The sequence below is a fragment of the Melanotaenia boesemani genome, chromosome 6 (genome assembly GCF_017639745.1).
Source record: "Melanotaenia boesemani isolate fMelBoe1 chromosome 6, fMelBoe1.pri, whole genome shotgun sequence".
Taxonomy (NCBI): Eukaryota; Metazoa; Chordata; class Actinopteri; order Atheriniformes; family Melanotaeniidae; genus Melanotaenia; species Melanotaenia boesemani.
Genome location: NC_055687.1, coordinates 7,530,618 through 7,552,756, shown reverse-complemented (window position 1 = coordinate 7,552,756; position 22,139 = coordinate 7,530,618). Strand labels below are relative to the sequence as shown.

At 38.5% G+C, this 22,139-nt stretch overlaps 3 protein-coding genes across 4 annotated transcripts; 1 reads left to right on the top strand and 2 right to left on the bottom strand.

Annotated features, from left to right (window-relative positions):
- Positions 1-715: 715 nt before the first annotated feature.
- Positions 716-9,352, bottom strand: rab5ab (RAB5A, member RAS oncogene family, b). 2 transcript variants are annotated; one of them, XM_041987429.1, is made up of 6 exons: positions 9,151-9,352; positions 7,518-7,745; positions 6,616-6,767; positions 3,322-3,444; positions 3,084-3,177; positions 716-1,169 (listed from the first exon to the last, which is right to left on the bottom strand). In XM_041987429.1, exons 2-6 carry the CDS (start codon positions 7,681-7,683, stop codon positions 1,054-1,056), a joined length of 651 nt encoding a protein of 216 aa, XP_041843363.1. In that variant the 5' UTR covers positions 7,684-7,745; positions 9,151-9,352; the 3' UTR covers positions 716-1,053. The 2 variants fall into 2 exon arrangements, with proteins under 2 accessions (XP_041843363.1, XP_041843364.1); XM_041987430.1 differs by having other exon boundaries at positions 9,155-9,352.
- A 395-nt stretch (positions 9,353-9,747) lies between these two features.
- On the top strand, positions 9,748-15,581 carry efhb (EF-hand domain family, member B). Its single transcript, XM_041987423.1, has 13 exons — positions 9,748-9,909; positions 10,228-10,287; positions 10,561-10,695; positions 11,204-11,381; positions 11,600-11,710; positions 11,821-11,950; positions 12,080-12,160; positions 12,255-12,322; positions 12,458-12,612; positions 13,544-13,751; positions 13,922-14,134; positions 14,464-14,645; positions 15,435-15,581. Exons 1-13 carry the CDS (start codon positions 9,841-9,843, stop codon positions 15,579-15,581), a joined length of 1,737 nt encoding a protein of 578 aa, XP_041843357.1. The 5' UTR covers positions 9,748-9,840.
- A 2,490-nt stretch (positions 15,582-18,071) lies between these two features.
- Positions 18,072-21,580, bottom strand: si:dkey-82o10.4 (uncharacterized protein LOC797793 homolog). Its single transcript, XM_041987427.1, has 5 exons — positions 21,095-21,580; positions 20,609-20,680; positions 20,344-20,470; positions 19,962-20,106; positions 18,072-18,680 (listed from the first exon to the last, which is right to left on the bottom strand). The coding sequence occupies exons 1-5, from the start codon at positions 21,470-21,472 to the stop codon at positions 18,596-18,598; spliced, it is 807 nt and encodes a 268-aa protein (XP_041843361.1). The 5' UTR covers positions 21,473-21,580; the 3' UTR covers positions 18,072-18,595.
- Positions 21,581-22,139: the final 559 nt, after the last annotated feature.

Genomic DNA, 22,139 nt, shown 5'->3' with positions numbered 1-22,139 from the left:
GTATATATATATATATATTTATATATATATATATATATATATAAATATTTTTTTTCTTTCATTGAAGACTTGACAGTGGGTAATGATCCAATTTTCTGTGTGATTGCTTCTCTAAAAACAACCCCCCCTCCTTTTTATTAATTCAGATCACCCAAACTGATGGATGTTGACTACTGGCCTAAATGGGGAAACAACAGCAGATGAACTAACCCAAATCTCATAAAACGGGGCGATGAACAGTCTTTCCGGTTGATTTTTCTTTCCCATCATCTAAAAAAAAGTAACTCGTGACTTCAAGGTTACAGCATTCTTTAAACATCACATCCAGGTAGTAAAATCCGGCCTAACGTAGACATGAGGACGTTGGGTTTTGAGACTCCAACATGTCTTGTGTGGCGGGAGGAGTTCTTGGTTTGGACGACTATCCTTTCCTGGCACTGTCTGGACATGAAAAGTGGTTCACAAAAAACAGTCTGAGAAGCCAAGCGCCTCGAGGTGGGAACAATTTGGTTTTCCTCTGATTGTGAGCAAAAAAAAAAAAAAAAAAGAAAAAAAAAAAAGAAAAAAGGAACCTGCACACACTAATACAGGCAACATCCAGTCAACCCTGCCAAATGTGAAACGATAGCACACCCTTTCATCAGCAAATCGCTTTTGGAAACTCGCTCACGACACAATCACACGTTCACAGGTTTCTCGCTCACTCATCTTTCTCAAACGGGGTTAGCTTTCCAACTCAACGAGATAAAAATGTGTTGCTTTTTTTTTTTCTTCTTTTTTTTCTAGGCGTTGTAGTGATACATGCATCCATTATACTGATATACACTTCTTAAAAAAAGTTTAAAAAAAAAAAAAAAAGGACCAAAAAAAAAAAAAAAAAGGTATTAGAAATGCAGCTATACAGAGTCTTTTAGCTATTCCAGGGGAGTGAGGGTGAAGATCGGGTCTGACATCAGGAAGCCAAGAAGCCTGATGTCCAGATGTTGTTCGGTGGAGAGGAGGGAGCAGACGGGGGAGGTGTGTGTGGGGGGTAAAGGAGGAGGAAGAGCTGGGTTAGTTACTGCAGCAGGGACGGCTGGTGGGCTGAGCCGTCTCTGTCAGGTCCACACCCCGGTTCCGCCCGCTGCTGGCGCTGGCGGCCTGGGGCTCGTTCTTGGGTAGCTTCTTTGCTGTAAAGACAACGATTCATGATCAGCATCAGTGCATCAGATAAGTGAAGATGGCAACATGTTCACTTAAATTTGCTGTTTATGACGGTTTCCATATAAATCTGGACCCCCCCTGCAGTCGCTGTCCAGCAGCGTCCCGCTGAGAAACTGCACTACACAACTTTTTCTACCTGCCTGATGTTGCAGCTTAGTTTTGCTGTACGCTCCGCCCCACATGCTAGCAAGCAGATATAAACACACGGGCCTTTTTGAAAGTGCACCGTGGCTAATTCAGCAAATAAATGCAAGAAGACATTATCGGAGGAAGAGAGAAAGAAAAAGTGAAAGGGACAGAGCAAAAGATAAGACAAGAGTCAAGATAAAACTGTCTGGAGAGTGGTCACAGTACAGGTAGGATGCAAGATGGATGTCGAATTATCTTCCCATAAGGGGCCGATCTGAGAAAATGTAGTGTGTCTGAACTGCCAACTCTCCTTGGGCTTCCATAGTTCACAGCGGGCTCAGCTCTCCCCCCACCCCTGCACGCAAACACACAACTAAACTAAACCTGGCAGCAAATGGCTCCTTGTGTCTTCAGTCATTAGGAACTGGTTCAGTTTTAGGACCTCAAACTCAGAACAAGTAATGACCCTCATATTTCCTGATGCCTCGCCAAGTCAGCAGATGAAAAAAGTTTGAAAGTAATTATTTAAAGTTACTTTTAATGATCATTTTGAGAAGCTTACACGGTTCATCTTAATGGTCTGTGATTTTTAAACTGCACAATATCTGGCAGGACTTCAGTACAGTGGGCCTGTGGCATGTTTGAACAAACAGCCAAATAAGCAAAACAAAAAGGCCTTAAGGCTGCTGCATGTACACACACGGTTTAACTCTGGCTATTTTTTTTGTGTACTAGCTTGTGCATGGCCCAGTGCAACTGCATTTAAACCTGCTGTCCACAGAGAAATAAAAACAAGCCTTAAAAACAAGCCTTTCAGAAAACTAGCTGAGGGGGAAGTAATTAACTATTGTTTGAGTGTTGCAGGTTAAGACTGAACTGTGGAGAAAATGGAGCGAGTCCCAACCTTGTAGTCTGGATTTTTTTTTTTTTTTTACATTTTTGTACCTAAACACGATCGTTCATCTGCTTCACTGTGGAACCAACTGGGTGAAGGAGAAAACTGGAAGTAGGTTTCATGCAGGGAAAACTCTTAAATCTAAAGAGCAAGGAGACGTATTCCTGTTGAACTTAAGTTACCACTGCCCTCTAGTGGACAAACTGTTTATGACCACATGGTTTATATGTGCCTCAAACTGGTTTAAAGAGAATTTTGATGGTCGATATGCAACTTAGAGACTGAGACTGTGTCTCCTCCTGAATAAGATGATCTCATGTCACCAAGACTACAACAGGATTTTAGACAAAAACTGTTCAAATAGAACATGAAGAACGGTCAGCTGAAGGTTGTTGTACATATAAATGATTCAACAACTGCAAGATATTGTTTATTAATTGGCTTGTACAATCTACACTTTTTTTTAATTTATCTAAATCAGTGAGAAACTTTTAGCAGCTGCTAACAAAGGCGATGTTCACATTGCAGGAAAAAGTGGCCCAAATCTGACTTTTTTGTCCATATGAAATTAATGAAAAATACTTTATTAATCTCAGATGGAAATTGCAATAAGTAACTAATGTAATATGTAGCCACATCTGAATTTTTTTGACAGTCTGAACAGAACAAATATGATTCTTTTCCCCACCTGACCCAGGCCAATTTCATATGTGGTACTTAATTAGATCCACATCTGCCCTGTTCAGTTTTTCCCTTTAACATAAGCTGTACTAAAATGCAGACCTGGAAACAGGTCGTCTAGCAGGTCTTCTATCATATCTTAGAAACTTTATAGTGCTACAGTGAAAACACTTACCGATGGCCATGAAAATCTCATTCACGTTCATCGAGGTCTTTGCTGATGTTTCCATGAAAAGCAAGCTGTTGTCGTCTGCGTATGACTGTGCATCCTGTCAAAGTTCAACATCAGAAAATCATTAGTTAAACTAAAGCATGGTTCTTGTTAGCATCCACAGAAAGTCAAACTTAGTTCTGAAATGCTGCAGATCTGCTTAAATCCTTAAGTCAATAAATAAGGTTTTAAGAGGACAAACCTGGAAGTCCAGAGCTCTCTTGTTTGCAAGATCCGCCTTGTTCCCAGCCAGAGCTATTACAATGTTTGGACTGGCTTGTCTCTGAAGCTCTTTAACCCAGTTCTTTGCCCGTACAAATGACTCCTGGCAAAAAAAGCAGAGTAGGGCAGGGGTACTTTCAGTTAGTGAAATAATAATAAAGCCCACGTGATGGAGAGATGACGATAATGGGCTGAGATGAGACCCAGAAGAAAGAACTGTTAAATGGATGCTTCAGATGACAAACTACACTAGTAAAGTTTCCCATCAGTACAATAAAAGCAGCATGAGCAGTACAGAATGCAGGGTTATGTTATATTATGTTCAGAGTTAAAGTAGCATGTGACAAATAAATACCATTGGATCCTGTTTTATTCAGGGTTTTACTTCATTATTGATGTTGGTTGTGTTTCTGCTTGTTTTTCTGGAAAATGTCAGCATGTTAGTGGTAATGTAGATTTAAAGGAATTCAAGAGTGAAAATGTTCATTACACAGCTTTAACAGACACTACACTTTATGTAAACAATGTACAACACAAGTATCTTAAATTTGTTATCAAACGTAGAGAAATGACTGGATTCCAATATCAGAATTGGAGAAGACTTTGGTAGGAACGGTGTAGACTTTGTTGTCATTGGAACTTGCAGGACGCCATTTGATCTTTTGCGGGCCTGGATCCACAGTTACCTGCTCTTGGTAAAAGGCTGTGATCCCGGCTGGTGCCTCGACATTTCTGCCAAACAAACCAGGTTGTTTGGCAGCCTCGGTTTACTCGTGTAACTCTGTGGTGATGCTGCACAGAAACCCGTATACAGATCTACGTAATCATAAACATTCAAACCAGCAGTGTTGCTTCTAAGCAGAGCCACGTGCATCTTTCAATTATTAAAAACAAAAGCTTTTCTATTCAAATCTGAAATAAAAATTTTACTTAATATTTAATCTGTGCTGTTAAACTAATATAATTCATTCCCACCAAATGCATTTAAAATCCTTATTAAATCCTCCCTTGTCAGCATGTTAATTAAGTTACTAATAAATTAATCATGAGGGGATTAAAGGGTAAAATAACATAGAACTTAAGAATTGTAGATTGGAGCATTAAGGCATTGTACTTACTTCTACATGAAATGTTTTTGTAAATTATGCTGAGGTGACACTTTACCAGGTTGCAGCTCATACAGCGCAACATCACCATGTGTAAATGCTGACTGCATATCAGTGGGGATACCTCTGATTATAATGATCCTTTAGGCAAGGAGCAGAGAGAGTCGGTCCAGATAATAAAAATATATAAATACTATGGGGACACCTAGTGTGGAAATTATGCATGATGGGTTCACTTCAACTTGAGGGCCCCACAGGTCCTGAATCAAACATGCAGTGCAAAGATGCTCTTGATGTGCAAACTGGAGTGCAAAAGTAGAAGATTTTAAATGGGCAAGCACAAAAATGTTGACAGCAGGTGAAACAGTCTGGTGGCAGATGATCCTTTTATTAAAGCTACTCTACTGAACTATGGAAGATTTACCCAGTGAGCCTCCCCCCTACAACAACAGCTAATTCAGCATCCATCTTTCATCCTGTTTCTTCTCTGAGCTTCCTTCAGCCAGTAAAAGTCAATCTGATGCTAACTCTTGTCTTATCTCTTGCTCCGTCCCTTTCTCTCTCTTTTCTTCCCTTCCACTGATAATGTCCTTTAATTTCTTTGCTCATTCAGTCGCAGTGCGTTTTTAAAACAGTGTGTTTATATCTAGTTGCTGGCATGTGGCAGGGTGCTGTTTCCCAGCCTCGGGACGCTGCTGTGCAACTACAGCTCAGGAAAGCACATCACAAATGTCAGAGTGCCGTCAAAAAAAAAGAAACAAGCATATTTTTAAGGGCAAAAAGTTACATAGTGCTACTTTAAAGCTGAATCTGTTTCAATTCAGTGTTCCAGGAGAATAAAAACAAAACGTTTTGGACAGGTAAAAGGTACAATGCTGCACGAAGACTGTGATAATACTCAGTTTAATGTGATAATATCCCACTCTTCATTACATACCTGCTGGATAAAGTCTTCCCATTGTTAACAATAGAAATGTTTCCCCTGGGTATTATATTGGGAGAGCGCCTCACCACCTCAAGAAGTTAATTTTATTATTTTCTGTATATCTTTAAATGACAACACAAGTTATTTAATTTAATCTTTCCCAAAGAACAGGTTTAGACTTTGTCCTTTTAATTAAAAACTAAACAGCCTTATGCTATTTATCTGATTTACACAGCATGCCATATATCCTTTCTTTATTGCGCACAGCTGAGTTTTGCCCCAATACACACATAAGTGAGCACACATCAACCACCTGAAAAACAGAAAAATATGCTTTTTAAAACTCTTCCAGGAGGTGAAGATGGAAATACTCGCTTTCTTGCTAGGATCTGCCGGAGGAGTTCTCCTTTTCCAGTGTCATACCAAGAACCTCATGCCCATGGCAGGAACAGGCGGAATCTGAGTCATTCTGCTTTTGTTCTGAGTCAGATTACAGATTAAAATGGATTGAATATTCTTTGTGGGCTTTATCAATGTCAACACGTTATATGAGATCCGGACTTTAAAAAGATTTAGAGCGACTTCTCTAAGTAACACCCCCCACCTCAGAAAAAAAAAAGAAAGAAAAAAAAGCTGTAAATCTGGAGGAAACACTGATCAGGAAGGCGAAAAAAAAGTTTAAAGCTTTGCATAAGTGTCACGCCTTACTTCTTATCCTTGGCCAGAGGTATGCCAGCTCAAGGTGACTGCTAGTTTTGTAAACTATAAACCATTGGGTAAAGCTAAAAAAGCAAACAATCATACCCTGTCTTTCATGTAAAAGGATAAATAATAAATGGTGAGTCAGCTACTGTTTTGTTCTTTTTCTTTAAGGTCGTTTGCATATGTAATAATTATTTCAGCTTGTAATGTTTACCTCACAAGAAGGGTTATAGAAAAAAGCCATGCTGGAGTGTCCCATTATGGAACCTTTTTAACATAAATCAACCAAATGTACAAACTAAGTTTACAAGACACTGTTGTTGAGAGATGACTCATATCTTAATTCGTCAAGATACCAAACTAAGCTTCTTCTGTTTTTAGATTCACAGCTACAAAGATGGAAACCCCCCCCCCCCCCCCCCCCCCCCCCTCACACCATTTCCTCATCTGTCACAAACTGTATGTTTCATGTGAGCTGGTGATGGTTAGCAATGAGACCCCGGGTTTGCAACAAAAACAGAAAACCTAACACCTAACTCACCTCATTTGTGATATCATACACCACAATGGCTGCCTGGGCACCTCTGTAATACATGGGAGCCAGACTGTGGTAACGTTCCTGACCAGCTGTGTCCCAGATCTCAAATTTGACTGTTGTGTCGTCCAAACATACTGTCTGAGTCAGGAAGGCAGCTGCAGGCGCACAAAACAGAGTAAGCAGTGACTGAGCAATACAAATAATGCATGCCAGAACTAGAAACACACAGGAGGATTATCTGCTTGACTTACTCCACAAAGTTCATTTGTAACATCAAACATCTTTGTGTGGAACATCCTGATATCAGATTGGATGGGTGCTGAATAAAATTAATAGAGTGGGATAGTCTCTAGCACAGGAAAGAACTTTGTATCTGTCTTCTTATTTATCTAAAAACAAAAATGGCCTGACAACTGTACGCATAAAAGAAAAAAAGAATCCTGATCTGTAATCAGTGAAATCTAGGGCGTTAGAAGCCTGTCTGTTGGCCTGAGGAGACTCTGGAGACAGCAATATATTGGATGGAATCTGATTCAACCAGAAAATGTGCATGAGGAAGTATATTTGCCACTCACTTTTAAGTGCAATCATTTCCACTTTTAACTTCACAAAAGCTACAAAAACATACCTGAAACTACAGGTGAATGTGTAGGAATTCCCCTTAGTATTTCTTCTCAGATGTCTACATAAAATTATTTAACCTGAGATGTGATTTGAAAACTATACACTCATAAACCCCATCTTTTCACCTTAATTATATACTGTTTGGATGTTATATTTTAAAATACCCATTTCTATCTATATCCCATCCAATACTACATCACACCACCACACATGTTGATTTATTTTTAACATCTTTATCAATAGAAATGAAGGCTACAACACAAACTTATGTCCATACATACCTCCGATTGTGCTCTCTTGGAATTCGTGAAACTGACCCTTGACAAAACGAAGTACAAGACTCGACTTTCCCACCGCTGACTCTCCTAAAAGCACAAGTTTGAATTGGCAGATCTTGTTGCCTGCATTAGGTCCGTTGGGTCGCGTGGCTCCGCCTCTACCTGCCATGTCACTCTGTCTGGTGCTTTTGTCAGAATGCTGTTCCTATGGGAAAATGCAGTAGAAAATATCTGCAAAGCAGAAAGAAAACAAAGACATGTCATTATCACTGGAAAGAACGTAAAGGATTCCAAAAATGATTTTGATGACCAGAACAATTACCCTATTCAGCTTTTTACTTAATTTACCAAGGTATTATTACTGGTTAATGATATAATTCTGTAATTACAAATCCTAGGCAATAATTGTAAAAATGAAATGTTTATGATTATTCCGCAACACTTTGTTAAATAATAATGTAAATACTTCTTTGACTGTTATGTTGTTTTAACTATATATTTAAGCCATGAAGTCCAAATCCAGATGCCAAAATCTACTGAGAAAATTTTAATGTGGACACACAAAAACAAGGAAAGTTTCCAACCACCAGTGGCACTTTCTGCACCAAAACAATAATTGGTTGCTTGCCAAAACTGCAATAAAAGCTTTGGCTAAAACATTTTTAATGTATTCAATTTTCTGTTTTGAATGTAGGCCTTAAAGTTTAGTAGCTGGTGTCACACAATGATCAGGTACCTGACTAATACTGCAACTAGAAATTATGCTGAACTAATGTGGAAATCAACACACCCCTGGCAAGTTTTGGGAATGGATTTCGGTTATCTGAGACTGATTAGTACTAGGTGGGATTGTAGAACAAGTATGAGCACATACGAGGGAAAAGTCTCAAGGTTAGGTTAGTTTTGTTAGTATCAGTCTTTAATTTTATGAAGAACATCATTAACCATGTTAGATGTTACAACAACAACAACACCAGGGTATTTCTGTCACTGACACAGCTATCCATGTGAACACAGACTATCAATCCACAAATAATTAGCGTCAACTTCGTCGAAATCGCGTTACGACACACAGATAACCACAAATAACCTGTTATGTTGTTGCTGACTAGCTTGAATTAGCGAGTAACAACTGTTAGCATTAGCAGTATAGCTAGCAAATACTTGAAAATGTCAACCTTAAAGCCAACCTGTAATTACACAAGATTCAGTCTGTGTAACCTTACTTTCAACGTTGGTAGTAACGTACACAGCAGGCTTATGCGCCCAAGATCTGACACTTATGTAACGTTTGAGAAGTCAAAACACAAGATGATGCAGGTTTGGGTGTGTACAGCTAATGACAGCTAGCTAACGTTGGCTGCATGACGTTAAAGTAGTTTTGGTTACATAAAATAGCACTTTCATCAGGTATGTTTGCTACATTAAAAGTTAATTACTATGTTGGTGATCCCGTGATGTCGACTACTTTGGTTTCACTAGACGTTCAACGTTAACTTACACGGCCCTGACAGTGTCGGCTAGCTAACGTTAGCTAGTCAGATAATAAGCGCTGTGCGAGTATTCAGCTGCGGCCGCATCGGGAGGAGCCCTTTACATAGCCTTTAGCCTGCTATAGCTAATATTAGCTACTCACCTACCAAAACGAGAAGCCTAGTTAATGTGTATTGTGTCTCCTGCACAATATTTGTAGCACTTCAGTGTCAGTTCACAGTGTGTCGAGAATCCAGTCAGCAACAGTAACGTTAGATTTCATAAGGCTCCGCGGTCTCCCTCTCCCACTTCTTTCAACTTCCCTTTTCGCATTGTACGAAGGATGATGACAGATCGTATGACTGGAACTGACAATCCGCCTGCGTGTCAGCGCCCTGGACCAATCATAGGCAACGATTTATTCCCAAAATACTACAGTGAGTCTTTTTAGTAATAAAAACTCTCTGAAATATATCAATCCTAAAAGGTAAGTTGTTTCAAATTAGTAAAAATAATAATAATAAAAAAAAAATAAAAAGGGGGTAAGATATACAATCACATATTTTGTATAACAGCTAGTTTAAATCAAACTAAATTTCCTCGACATTCCATTTTTGTTTGTTTTTGCTTAATTTAACCACAACTTCAGAGATAAGTGAAATAAAATAAATAAATAAAGGCCCAGCTGTGTCATCAGCTTAACTAACAACCTGTGTTGCTAGGCAACGGAACTCAAACAGGTTCAAACTTATCTGTCGCTGAAAACTTAGCGTTGAGTAAATGCACAAAAAGCAATACCTTAGACAATACTACTTTTAAATATTAAAGTGAGCTGTTTTCATGCTGATTAAAGATGAATTTGACTGACGGAAATGCCACTCACCAGGTGAAATATACAGATAAAAGCCTGAACTTACCGAGGGTAAGTCAACTTTAATACAGCATGTTTGGACAGGGCTTCTCAATTCGGTCCTATGAGGATTGCAACCTTACAGATTTTGCAGTGTATCCCAGCTCCAACACACCTGATTGATGTGTCATTTCACAGAACTTCATGAGCTGTTGGATCCATTTAATTTAAGTCAGGTGTGTTGGAGTAGTCACATTAAAAACCTGCAGGACTTCGGCCCTCGTATGACCGACGTGAGCAGACCTGTGCTACCCTGAAGCTTCGCAAGCTTTAACTAAATTATCTTTCCGCATTGTGCATGAATTTATTTATTTATTTTGTTAAAGCTAGGCTGGAAAAGTGAAACCTGAAGGAGACCGGGTGCAGAGCTGCTTACAAGAAATCTCTAGAGTAAGTAGTTTAAGTGTGTGTGGGAGGCGGCAGGCATCACCAAGTTACACGGTTAGCTCACTAATATACCAACATATTATCTTATAATCTGAAATATTTTGTACTCAAATTAATTTATTATGAATGGTTTATTATTATTATTATTATTATTATTATTATTGTTGTTGTTGTTGTTGTTGTTTTCTTAGAATTTGTGTTCTCTGAAAATGTTCTCTGACATCTTTTCCTTATGGGATTAATAAAGTACTTGTTCTTCATTTAATTCATTATCAGCCTCAAACCCCAGAAGTGGTGAGGAAATTTCGCATCCCTGAATCAGGAGTTATCGGAGTTCACAGAGGGAAGGCAAATGACCCAGATGTTGCCAGCTCTCTTGTTCATGGCATCAGCACCAAACCATCCCTCAGTGTGAGCATCACTTATGCACACAACTTCTTGTGTGGATAAATGAGTAAAAGATCACGTTGAGTAGGAGATTTATGGACCACAAATGCAGCGTCTTTGGAAAATCCCTTGGGATTACTGATTAAATACTGAAAGTATAAGCTCATTCAAGTGTTGCCATCAGTGTTCTCTTACATGTTTTGAGCCTAATTATCTGCTAAAGGTAAAAGGTTTCTCTATGCGCATTTTGTGAATGGTTGCGATAGTTCATGCTACAATCAAAACCAGTTGGCATATGCCAGTAAGATGTACAAATTTAAAGCCAGCCCTGGCCAGTCCTTATTTACATTTAGAGAGAAACAACATTAGAAAGTATAAAAAGTATTTTCAAATATCTAATATTACTAATCCAAAATACTGAGATTAGTCTAAGGCATATTTTAGTTTGAATACATCAAATAAATAATGATAATCATCAAGCATCAAATGCAAATAAGCCTTACAATGAATACTTTTTTTGTGAATCCAACAGAGTGGAAACTTGATAAATCCCCCCAAGAAGACTCTCGTGCAAGAGAAGTTGGAAGAAATTGCTCAGTCTGTGTATACTTCAAGAAAAAAAGCTCCACTAGGCCGTTCATGTGACCAACATACTGGACTTCCCAGCTGGTATAATGAGAAAACCACCTTTGGTGTAAAAACTATTAAAGGTATGAAAAGCCAAATATGACTAGCTAAAACAATGATTTAAAAATAGTTAATTCTAAATAACTTAATTCTGTTTAATGTTGCAATGTAAAGATGCAAAAATGTACATAGTGTACTTTATTTATTTGGACAACTGATTCCAGTTATTATGAATTATTTCTTAAATTTATTAGAGACTATCATTTACTTCTGTTATTCAAACATATCCTCTTTTATTCAGGCCTGAGTGTACATGAAATTATCAACCCTCCAAAAACAAGAGAAGAGGTAGAGAAGGAAGCTCAGGAGGGACACAAAGCTTACATTCGTAGCCACAATGCCTATTTTGTTGGTATGAAATATCATTAGTAAAGCATTTACTATTGCTGGCAGCATTCTACTTGTGGAGGGCCATTTACAATTTTTAAATAAATATGTGCCATATACTTTGCTCCACTCCAGGTGAGAAAATTGATAGAAAGTATGACTGGAGTCACTACAGTAAGGACAACAGTTTCGGGATCCAGACACCACATTTTACTGATGGCCGTAGTGTTGGCAAAAACCTCCAGTGGCTAGGAGAGACACAGAAGTAAGTGCTGACATACAGATTAAGCACAAAACCAACTGTAGTTCTTTACCTCCATAGTACTCTATACATTTAGTACGTTTCTAATAATAAATAACCATTCATACCTGAAGCTTTACTGACTTGCCACAGGTTCTACAATCCAAACCCTGTTTGGAAGAGAGCTGAGAACAGTGAAAAAGTGGCACAGCAAACTGGTAAAACCTGGAATACGTACGTCTTTGTAAATTTTATCAAATTGTATGACTTTTGACTCTAACTGTATACTTTGTTGAACTAAATTTTCTTAATCCACATGTGTTTGTAGTAGAAGAAATCATGTACATCTGCCACCTGATCACACCTTTGGAATCGTCTTGCCACCAAATCAATTTGGTAATATTTTCAATAAAAAAAATCTTTTCATGTCACAGACTGGAGGACAGAGTTAACATGCTATTTCCCAAAAATAACACACTCAAACTTTTTGCTTGAGGTCATTAAGTTACATTTGACCTGCTTCCTTCATAGGTGTTGGGGAAACAATCCACTCCACAGAGCCAGGACAGTACACGAGAGACCGAGACAGGCAGCGCAGCCTGGTTAATGCAGTGAGACACCACCTCAAGAAGGTCAACTTCCAAAACTTCCCCTCCTTGCTGACGGCATTCAATCATTATGACAAGGTAAGACTCTTTAAAGACATATTTCAAGTGCTTTGCCAGGTCAAGAATGCTCTGTAGAACTTTCCAAGTTCTGCTCTTCTTTTGCTAACCATCATGGGGCGTCAATGGACGTAGGTCACAGCAGCAGTTCCACCTTCAATTAAACCCTACAAGTAGGGAGGGAGGGAGCGGGTGAGTTTCCTCACCCCTATTAATCTTCAGGTCAGTTGACCAGCTGCTCCTCCAAGTACCAAGGTCCAAGAGGAAGCTCAGAGGGGACAGGGTCTTCTCTACTGCTGCTCCCCAACCGTAGAATAACCTACCCTTGCACATTAAAACACATTTTTATTCCTTGGCTTTCAACCTCAGCGAAACATTTTTTTTAATTTGATCTTATCTGTTTTGATTTGTTTTATTGTGTTAAACATTAGTTATTTTTATGTCATGTTTATACTGAATAAATTCTATTGCTGTTGCTGGCTATTAAATAACTAGTAGCTATTAGCTAGCTGCTTAACAGCATTTAGACTGGCAGTTTAGACCTTGCCATCCCTTGAAAGAACAGTTGAAGATGCCAATAAGTTTACAGTTACAACAAACATGTTTTTGTTTAAACACATCTGAGTTATTATAGTAAACATTAAAATCATTTTAAAAAGTTTACATGTGCTATACTATATACACTATATACTTTCGTAGAAGTCAGCATGACACTATTTCTTTTCATAGGTATATTTTATACATCAGAATACAATAAAAGAAAGTTTAGTATGCTCCACTCCTTAAGAAGACAATGTACCATATGCATGAAAACTGGTTTAGATTTATGCTCTTTCAGCCAATATAATGCTGTGTTTAATAAGTGCAGTTGTTTGCTAGTTTACCTGCCTCATTTTTGCACACATATTTTGTTTTAATTAAGGCTTTTCTGTCTGTTTTTGCAAATTACTAGAAAGGAAAGGGAATGATCGACAGACAGGACCTGCAGGCAGTGTGTCGTCAGCTCCAGCTGGATGTGAGTGAAAGGGTTCTGGATGACCTGATGGACTGTTGTGATACAGACAAGGATGGTCTTATCAACTTTGTGGAGTTTGCTAACTTTCTCAACTGGAAGGACTTGATGCCTATCAACAGGGAAGAGCAGAGCATTTTGACAAACGGTCAGTAAAAGGCAACAATACTAACGCATTAAACAACCTAAATTTTCCAGCCCTGACAGTCATGACTCTGTTTAAGTTTTGCAGTTTAGTTTAGCTTAACATTGAGTTTAGTTTTCTATTAGGTTAATCCAAGTTAAATGGAGTATTTTGTGTATTTTTTTCTCCTTCAGACCCCTATTCCAGCACAGCTTCTGTCAGGAAGCCATTGTCAGAATCACCTCAACTTTCCTCCCCTCAGGCCTTGGTTAAACCTGAGGACCTGGAGCCTGTTGAACCAGGCAGCTCACTGAAGACCATCAGGACCATGGGCAGACCGGTGACAGTCGCAGACCACTTCGTGACCTCCTCCTCACTCATAGGGGCTGTCAGTGATGGGTCATCAAGTAGGTCACAAGGAGAGCTTTCACATGATAACTATATTTACACTGGTTAAATGCCTCCTTATCACTGAATGTGTGCTGTAGACTGAAGGATATAAGACCAAATTATGAGACATTTTACTTGCCCAGTGGTTACATGGGAACAAGGAATTTGATAAAAATAAATAAATAAAAAAAAATCTTGTCAAATGTTAAAAATGAATTCTGGTCATAAAAATCAGATTTTTTTTTTTTTTGAAAAATAACAGGCATTTTATAGTAAACTGGCATATGCTTTTGACTGACACATGAGTAATTAAAACTATGTAATAATTAATTAAACTTATTTTCAGATGGCCGTGCCTACGGGATTCCAACTGTGCGTTCAGACCGTCCAGCTCCTCGCGTCAAAAGAGTCAGTGACACCAATAACTATGGTGGTACAGCCATGGTTGCAGATCTTCTACATCCATCAGTTTACGCTCTCAGAGGTGTTCATGAGGAGCACTTCTTCTGTCCTCGATCCAAGAAGGAGGTACGCCCTACACAAGACAAAGTCTTTGACTATGCTGAGATCTGGTGATGGTGGGGGCAAAGGGTTCCACATCACTACTTTGCTCTTTATGTCAGTTTTCTTTTTGTTGTTGGAATCTGGGCTTAATTATCCTGAAAGATTGTGCCATCACTAAGAGGCAGCTTGTTACCAGAAATTGACAAATACTCCCAAGAAAATTCCATGATATAGCTCAGTGGAGCCCAGGCTGTTACAGAACCATAAGGCTAAAACAAACTGGTGCTGGATGATGTCCTCCACACTAACAGCAGCTAAAATTAAATGGAAATAGCATATGAAGTTCTGCACAATCAGTCAGTTTGAGTCAGGTCTGTTGGAGCAGGGATACATTAAAAACCTGCAGGACTGCAGCCCTCGTAGGACTGAATTTAGTAGCCCTGATTTTGAGATTTAAAAACAAATAATACAATCTTAAGCTGGATCCTACAACTAACACGAATCTGGGAAAGAGCAGCAAGCACAGGGTGATGTGATCATGTCATCTCCTCCCTGACAGCATGGAGAGACGACTGATCTAAGCCATAATAAGAGGAATTACAATAGCCCACCTGGGACATCATAAGTAAATGGATCACTTTCCCCAAATCTTAGTTTCAATACATAGTTTGAGATAAAGAAAGGCCATTGCACCATTCTACTTAAACTTTATTCATTCATGATATGACTGTAGCATGTACTTTTTTTTTTTTTTTACATTTTCCATATGATTTATATGTATTTGTTACTGACACCTTTCCACCTCTATGACAGATTGAAGAGATCTTCAGGAATATTGGTGTGAATCTATCTGCTGAGACGTTTGAGGAGGCCTGGAAGCTGGCGTCCATGAAACAACCAAACGGGGAGGTTTGTGTTGAGCTTTTCCGTGATGTACTCAAGGAAATAAACGCTATGTGATCCTTAACATAGTTAGTTCTTTCCTTATTACAGTGTTGTTTCTTTCATTATTTATTTATTTTTATATATATATATATATATATATATATATATATATATATATATATATATATATATATATATATATATATATATATATATATATATATATATATATATATATATATATATATATATATATATATATATATATATATATATATATATCCCTCTGACAACATTCGTACTGGTAGGGTACATCTTATGAAAATTCAACTTATGTGGGCGTAAACCTTGATCTGAGTAAATGAAGTTATGTCATTACGTTTAATGAATGTGGTATTGATTTCTGGGTGTCGGAATAAACAAAAACAGTATTCCACTTGAGCTTGGCTTTCTTGGAATTGAAGCAAATCCCTTCAGTTTTACAAGAAAAAGCCAAAAGCAGTATGTTCAGCTGGAATCTTTCTTTACCACTAGAGTCTGTTTGATTGTTTTTAACTTGTCATAGATTCTGTTCAGCTGACTTATTTCTAGACAATAACTACATAAGAGGGAACTACTTTTTAGAGGGCTAGTGTTCATATGTTTTCACATATTTGTAGGAAATCAGTTTACTGTTTCTAAGATATCTATTTAAATGAACGGTGATTTTAAGAAGGACCTGCAGACATTAATCAGAAGAGGGAAATTTATCAGTGCAAAATTTACAGACTTGATAAACATCTGTTAACAGATGACTATGTTCATGTTTTACATACAGTTTGGTTACATCTCTATTTCCCTTATAAGGAAAAGCCGTGCTTATTTATAACTTCTGTTACAGCTTTATAAATCACGTTTTACATGAGCTATCACTGTATGTTATTATCTGCCTTCAGATTTTGTGCAAATTTATCAAAAAGGACACAATTTTTGGTTTGTTGGTCTGAGTGATGCATTTTCTGTAAATTCCTGAATACTGAACACTTTAACAAAAATAGTCTTCAAAAACACGCAGGAGACAGATTTGTGTAGAAAATCATGCAGTAGAGCATAAATAATGAATTGTATAGATCAAGGTGTATAACTATTGGTTTCTCTAAATTGGTGCTTTGATTCCTATTTTTCTGGTTTTATATGTATGTAGTTCTTCTATTTATTATACCTTTTCATTGGCCATGATAGTACTACAACCTGCGATTCCAAATGAACATGTCAGATATCCTTACCATATTAAATACATAACTTTATATAAATAACTGGTTTGTTAACATTTTATTCATCTTGCTGGATGCCTCAATCTTTTGATAGTACAACTAAGTGGGTCTGAAACAACTTTCTTTGGTTTGAACTCGCACCATAAACAGATTTTTAAGGGGCTTCTATAAATATTAAGCTATATGTCACTTATTTGTTCTGTTTGAGTGTCAGACTTTTTAAGTGTATTTACATTGTAATTTTAATAGCCAGCATTACAATAAGTCCAACAAAGACACAGTTCCTTTTTTACGTCTTAAACAAGGTATGGGTTGTTGTCACAAGTTGGCATCCAGGCTCGACTGATCCTCACGCCTCAACATGAAACAGTCAAATAATTAAACACTTTTTTTTTTTTGTACATTCACCACTTATTTTGTTTTCTTGTTAATTTCCATTAAAGTGAGTGATGCACAGCCGTGGTAAATTGTTTAATATGTTCTCACCTCATCCATGAGCATACTGACATAATCTAAACTAACCGCACTCATTTAATCTCATTAGGACTTTACAAGATGCTCAGCTGGAACCAAAGAAAATCCCACGCAAACCTGCACAGGCCTCACATTTCTATACAGGAAAATTAGAATAATCCTTCTCGTCTTTCATTACGCATGAATTAGCAGTAGCTAATGACCGAATCCTCTCTGTTTATTGCCTATGTTGTCAACATTAATGATATTGCAGCCAGCTTTAACATAATTGTTTGACATGCAATATGCAAGAGTCTGTTGAGTGATGTCTGTGGCTGGTGACGTCTCTGGCAGTGACCACAATCATTAGCTAAGGTTGGATTTTGCCTAAATAAATCATTTACAGTTGCAGTGATGCAATAATAAGAGTTGTTTCAGTGTTTTCTTAACTATCATCTAGGTCTAGGACAGGAACAAGCTCCGACTTTGAACTTGAGCCTCGTCTTGTTTGATCAAAATCCAGATTTTATTCAAATGCATGATAACCTTCCTCCTCACGGACGTTTGGAAACATCACACAAGCTGCTGATGTAGCATGAAGATACTTCCAGTTAACTTCCAGCTTTAAAACCTCACACTACCCCAAAGGCGTTGCAATCATTGCGCCCCGTAAACAGACTTCGATGTTACACTTTAACCCTCAAGGGTGATCCGTTGTCAGGGTCGGTACTGGAGTTCCAGTGAAAATGAAAGGCTGGAAATGTGGCGATGTGATCAGACAAACTATTAATACAACTCAGTGGAACTGAGCAACATTCTTGACCTTGGAAAAAATATTTGACAAAACAAAAAAGGAAAATCATGAGGAAGTTATATTTTATTTGATTAACAAAAGATAACAAAAATGGTACCAGTGACCTTTCATTCTTCATAAATAGAAGAGGCTACGATTGCCATTGAGATTGTTCACTCAACATCTGCTGGCATGTGACTGTACTGATGAGGTGACAACAGCTGGGCTGTTGTCATGACAACCACAGAAAGATGTGGGTTTAGGGGGAAAACTCCATTAAAAGCTTATGCATGAACCTGGACTTTTTTTTTGGCAAGACACAGAACTGAGAGACAGTTTAAAAGTATTGCTCCAGTAACTTCCCCCAAGGTGATTTTAAATCTAAATGTTTCTGGAAATCACTGGAGAGGAGCGTTTAAGGCATTCAAGGAGCGCAGAAGGTTAAATTATGCACTGTGCAAAGTTCTGATGTCTTCAGCTGCCGTGAAATGCTTCACTGCTTATGTAGGTCCCATGTCATGTGATCCAAATTCAAACTGCTTGCTTCATATATTCAACAAGCTGGTGCCAAATAGCCTTGCAAAGTCAAATCACTCAGCTAGTTTCCAGTGCCAATGCCAAACAGTTGTGACTGTCCAGTCAGGAGAGGCTCCTCTTGTTAGCTCTCTATGGAATCTGTGAAGACAGACAGATATGTTTGATAAAAGAAGCACAGGCAGATTAAAAAATCCCCATACCGTGATTTTTTTTTTTATCGAAATACAGAGGATCTGCAGATAAGGATCCTCTAGTATCTGTTCATTCAAAATCCACACACTAAGATTCAAACAAAGTTTTGCTTTGAGTCTCACCTTGAACACAATGTGAGAATTCTGAAAGTGGCTCCTTTATCGTGCTTAACAGTCCGTCTGCTCGCCTTTAGGATAATAGCTGACGTGTAACAAGCTTTCTCAGAGGGGATTCTGAGATCCTAAACAATAGGGAGAACAATCTGGCGAACTAGATAGGTGGGTATTAGGAAGAACAGCCACACACTGTGGTCCAACAACTAACTGGATTACTGACAAGAGCAGAAAGAGGCTTTGACTGTTGGCACTGACTGTGCAACAATTCCCTCCTTCTGTTTAGATGGACATTTTTATTTAAGAATTTCACAGAAACTGAACTGGACTCTTTACTTTTTGACAAGTTGTTGCTGAATGAAACACAGGTGGCTTTATATATCTGTTAAGGGCAAGGTTTAAAGGTAATGATTCTCCTAAATCCTCATTAAGGTACAATACTTGTTTTATTTTTTTAAAGACCTTTTTATGACTTTGATCACTTACTTTGTTTTGACTGTTTATCATTACAAATTGATACTTGGTAACAATACGTAAAATGTAAAATTTTAAATATCTGTTGATGAGATTAAGAAATAGTTATTTAATGATGATCTTATACAGCCCATCTCTGTCTGTGTTCTAGCTTTTCCTCTGTTTAACACCCTAATTAATTTAGATACCAACAATGTGTCTGTGCCTTCTCTAAAACAGACATTTATGAGTTATATAAAGCTCTGAATGGTTTAGGGCCAAAATACATCAGTGACCTCTTGACCCAGTATGAACCTGCTCTCTTATCAGTTCCCAGAATCATAACCAGACATGGAGAAGCTGCATTCAGCTTCTATGCTTCACATGTCTGAAACAAAGCCTCAGATCAGCGGAAACACTCAGTCTATTTAAATCCAGCTTAAAGACCCACCTGTTCTCTGCTGCATTTCACTAGTTTTTATTTAAAAGTCCAAATATGCATCTGTTGCAGCTAAAGGCCATATTTTCCTGTGTTTCTGTATCACTGCTTTAAGAACTATTATCCCTCTCCTTATATTTAAAAGCATCTTTCTGTTTCTCTCATATGTTGGAAGTCTGAACATAATCCATGCTTGTGGGTGCCGATGAGTTGAGTACTCACTCATAGACAGCAGTTGTAATTTTCTTCGGTGGGCTGTCATCTTCGCTAGGATCCACTCTGAAGATTTTTGAGCCCTCTGGGTCATCAGGGCCTTCATGTGATGACAGAAGCCAAAATCTCATGACCACAAAGCAGAACTTTCTACCTGCAAGGACAGTGATGGGTAACTTCCTGCAGCTGAGCTGGTGATAAAGAAAGTAACAAAAGCTTCACAGAATCACAAATATTACAAGTAGAAAACTTTACTGTCACAGCTGAGCAGACTTTAAATTCATAAAGTACTTAAAGATGTTGATTCAAAGTGGTTTGACCACAGAGTGTAGAATTTATCATTTAGGTCAGCTTTGGGTTTTGTGTATAAATGTTGGAAATCAAATCACACCAAACTCATCAAATACAACAGAGATGTCTTCCGGCAGCACAAATATAATATCATCCATGTTAACGGCGAGCTGCTTCCTCTGAATGTCAGAGAGAGACCTGCACCTCTCTTCCACATATTCAACCATCTGGAGGAACAAAGGAAATAATCATTTTCTAAATACAATGGCAGATGTAGTGGAACAAAAGTGAGATATGACACATATTTGAAGAAAAGAAGTCAGCTTGGATTCCTGTAATATACTTTACGTGTGTGTGTGTGTTACCTCATTGGACACGACCCCCTTTAACTCATGGTATCTCCCTCTGGACATCTTGTTGGAGACATGCACCAAAGCCTGGAAAGATAAAAAAAATATGAGGTTTTATTCATTCATCTACAGGGTTACTAATGCAAATAACTGTCTTATGCATGATTGTGTGCCGTAGCCCTGAGGCCATGCATTCAAACCATGTTAGGAGCAGCTAATATGATCACCCCTAAGTGAATATGCCAGGTCATTGTGTAGTAATTTCATAATATAGCAGAAATTTAACATGGCTAATGAGGACATGAGATGTTTTAATACTACTATCACATCCTTGGAGCTGGACTTTTAAATTGTCCTTATTTAATGTCTGACCGCTGTGCCTCTCATATATTAAAATGTATCCGATTTCCCAGATAAAACGGTTTGAAATATGTATTTGATGTTGTCATTAGAATACAACATGTGGCATTATTACCACTGATTGTTATTGAGAGTGGTTACCTGCTTCACTCCTCTGTCAAACTCAAAAGAGTTGATTTCTGTCTCAAAGTAAAAATCAGTCAGATATGTTAGGACTTTACACCGGATCCATGTGAGGGGGTCAGGGATGCCGACCACCGAGATGTGTGGTTGACGGTCGGAGCCCCCCGGCGGCTCTTCAGCTCCAGGTCGCGAGCTGAACAGTCTGTGTTTCTCACCGGTGAACACGAACCTGCGCCTGCACAGTCTCCTGCCTGGTTCCGTGCTAAAAGGACGCACAGGAGTGCTGGCCCACTGTTTGCAGCAGCTCAGACCACCTTTCCTGGCACGGACCACTACTGCGCTCGTCGCGAGCCCGCGGAGCTCCCGGCGCGCGGCGAGGCAGGTGAAGCGGTGCATCAGAGCGGAGAGGATGCAGCTTTACAGGGAGCGACTGGCCCACGGACCCGAGCACAGGCAGCCTCTATTGACAGCCTTCTCAACCTTATGCAACTCACCCCATCTTGTACCCACAATGCTTTTGGTGAACATGACGTACACACGAGCTAATGGTGCGTTCAGGTGCTGTTGGAAACGAAGCAACAGTCAGACAACAGACAACTCTGGTTGTTTGTGCTTCGCAGAATTGTTTTCCGTTCCGCATCCAGGGGTTATTGCTTTGTGGACAGCTGTGAGAGAATTAGGAGGGCTTCACAAATTGAGCAGAAGAACCATCATATCAGTGATGATATTTCCAAGAGAATTCACAGAAAAACAAGCTCAGCAAGCGGTGATGCAGCACTGCCCACGTAAACAGGAAGAAGTCCACAGCTGCTGGTCAAAATATATTAATTTAGCTAGTAACAGACAAACGCACGAAAGGTTAACTGAGTTACTTTATTAAGTAATGCATATTGAGTAATGCATTAGAGTAAGTTACTGACAAAAGTAATAGTGTAACAGTAACGCATTACTAGTAACACGTTACTACCCAACACTGTAAGTGGTGTGAAAAAGTGTTTGCCATCTTCCTGATTTCTAATATTCTGCATGTTTTTCCACACTTAAATGTTTCAGATCAAACTAA

Bases quoted from the DNA above. Each gene is read 5' to 3' on its own strand.
- efhb (XM_041987423.1), top strand. From the start codon at position 9,841: ATGAATTTGACTGACGGAAATGCCACTCACCAGGTGAAATATACAGAT. The intron at 12,161-12,254 runs GTACGTCTTTGT...ATGTGTTTGTAG, and splicing joins ACTGGTAAAACCTGGAATAC to TAGAAGAAATCATGTACATC. The intron at 14,135-14,463 runs GTAGGTCACAAG...ACTTATTTTCAG, and splicing joins TGTCAGTGATGGGTCATCAA to ATGGCCGTGCCTACGGGATT.
- si:dkey-82o10.4 (XM_041987427.1), bottom strand. From the start codon at position 21,472: ATGCACCGCTTCACCTGCCTCGCCGCGCGCCGGGAGCTCCGCGGGCTC. The intron at 20,681-21,094 runs GTAACCACTCTC...TTATCTTTCCAG, and splicing joins TTGACAGAGGAGTGAAGCAG to GCTTTGGTGCATGTCTCCAA. The intron at 18,681-19,961 runs GTGAGTACTCAA...CTGTCTTCACAG, and splicing joins ATTACAACTGCTGTCTATGA to ATTCCATAGAGAGCTAACAA.
- rab5ab (XM_041987429.1), bottom strand. From the start codon at position 7,683: ATGGCAGGTAGAGGCGGAGCCACGCGACCCAACGGACCTAATGCAGGC. The intron at 6,768-7,517 runs GTATGTATGGAC...GTGCGCCTGCAG, and splicing joins CCAAGAGAGCACAATCGGAG to CTGCCTTCCTGACTCAGACA. The intron at 3,178-3,321 runs GTTTGTCCTCTT...GAACTTTGACAG, and splicing joins AGAGAGCTCTGGACTTCCAG to GATGCACAGTCATACGCAGA.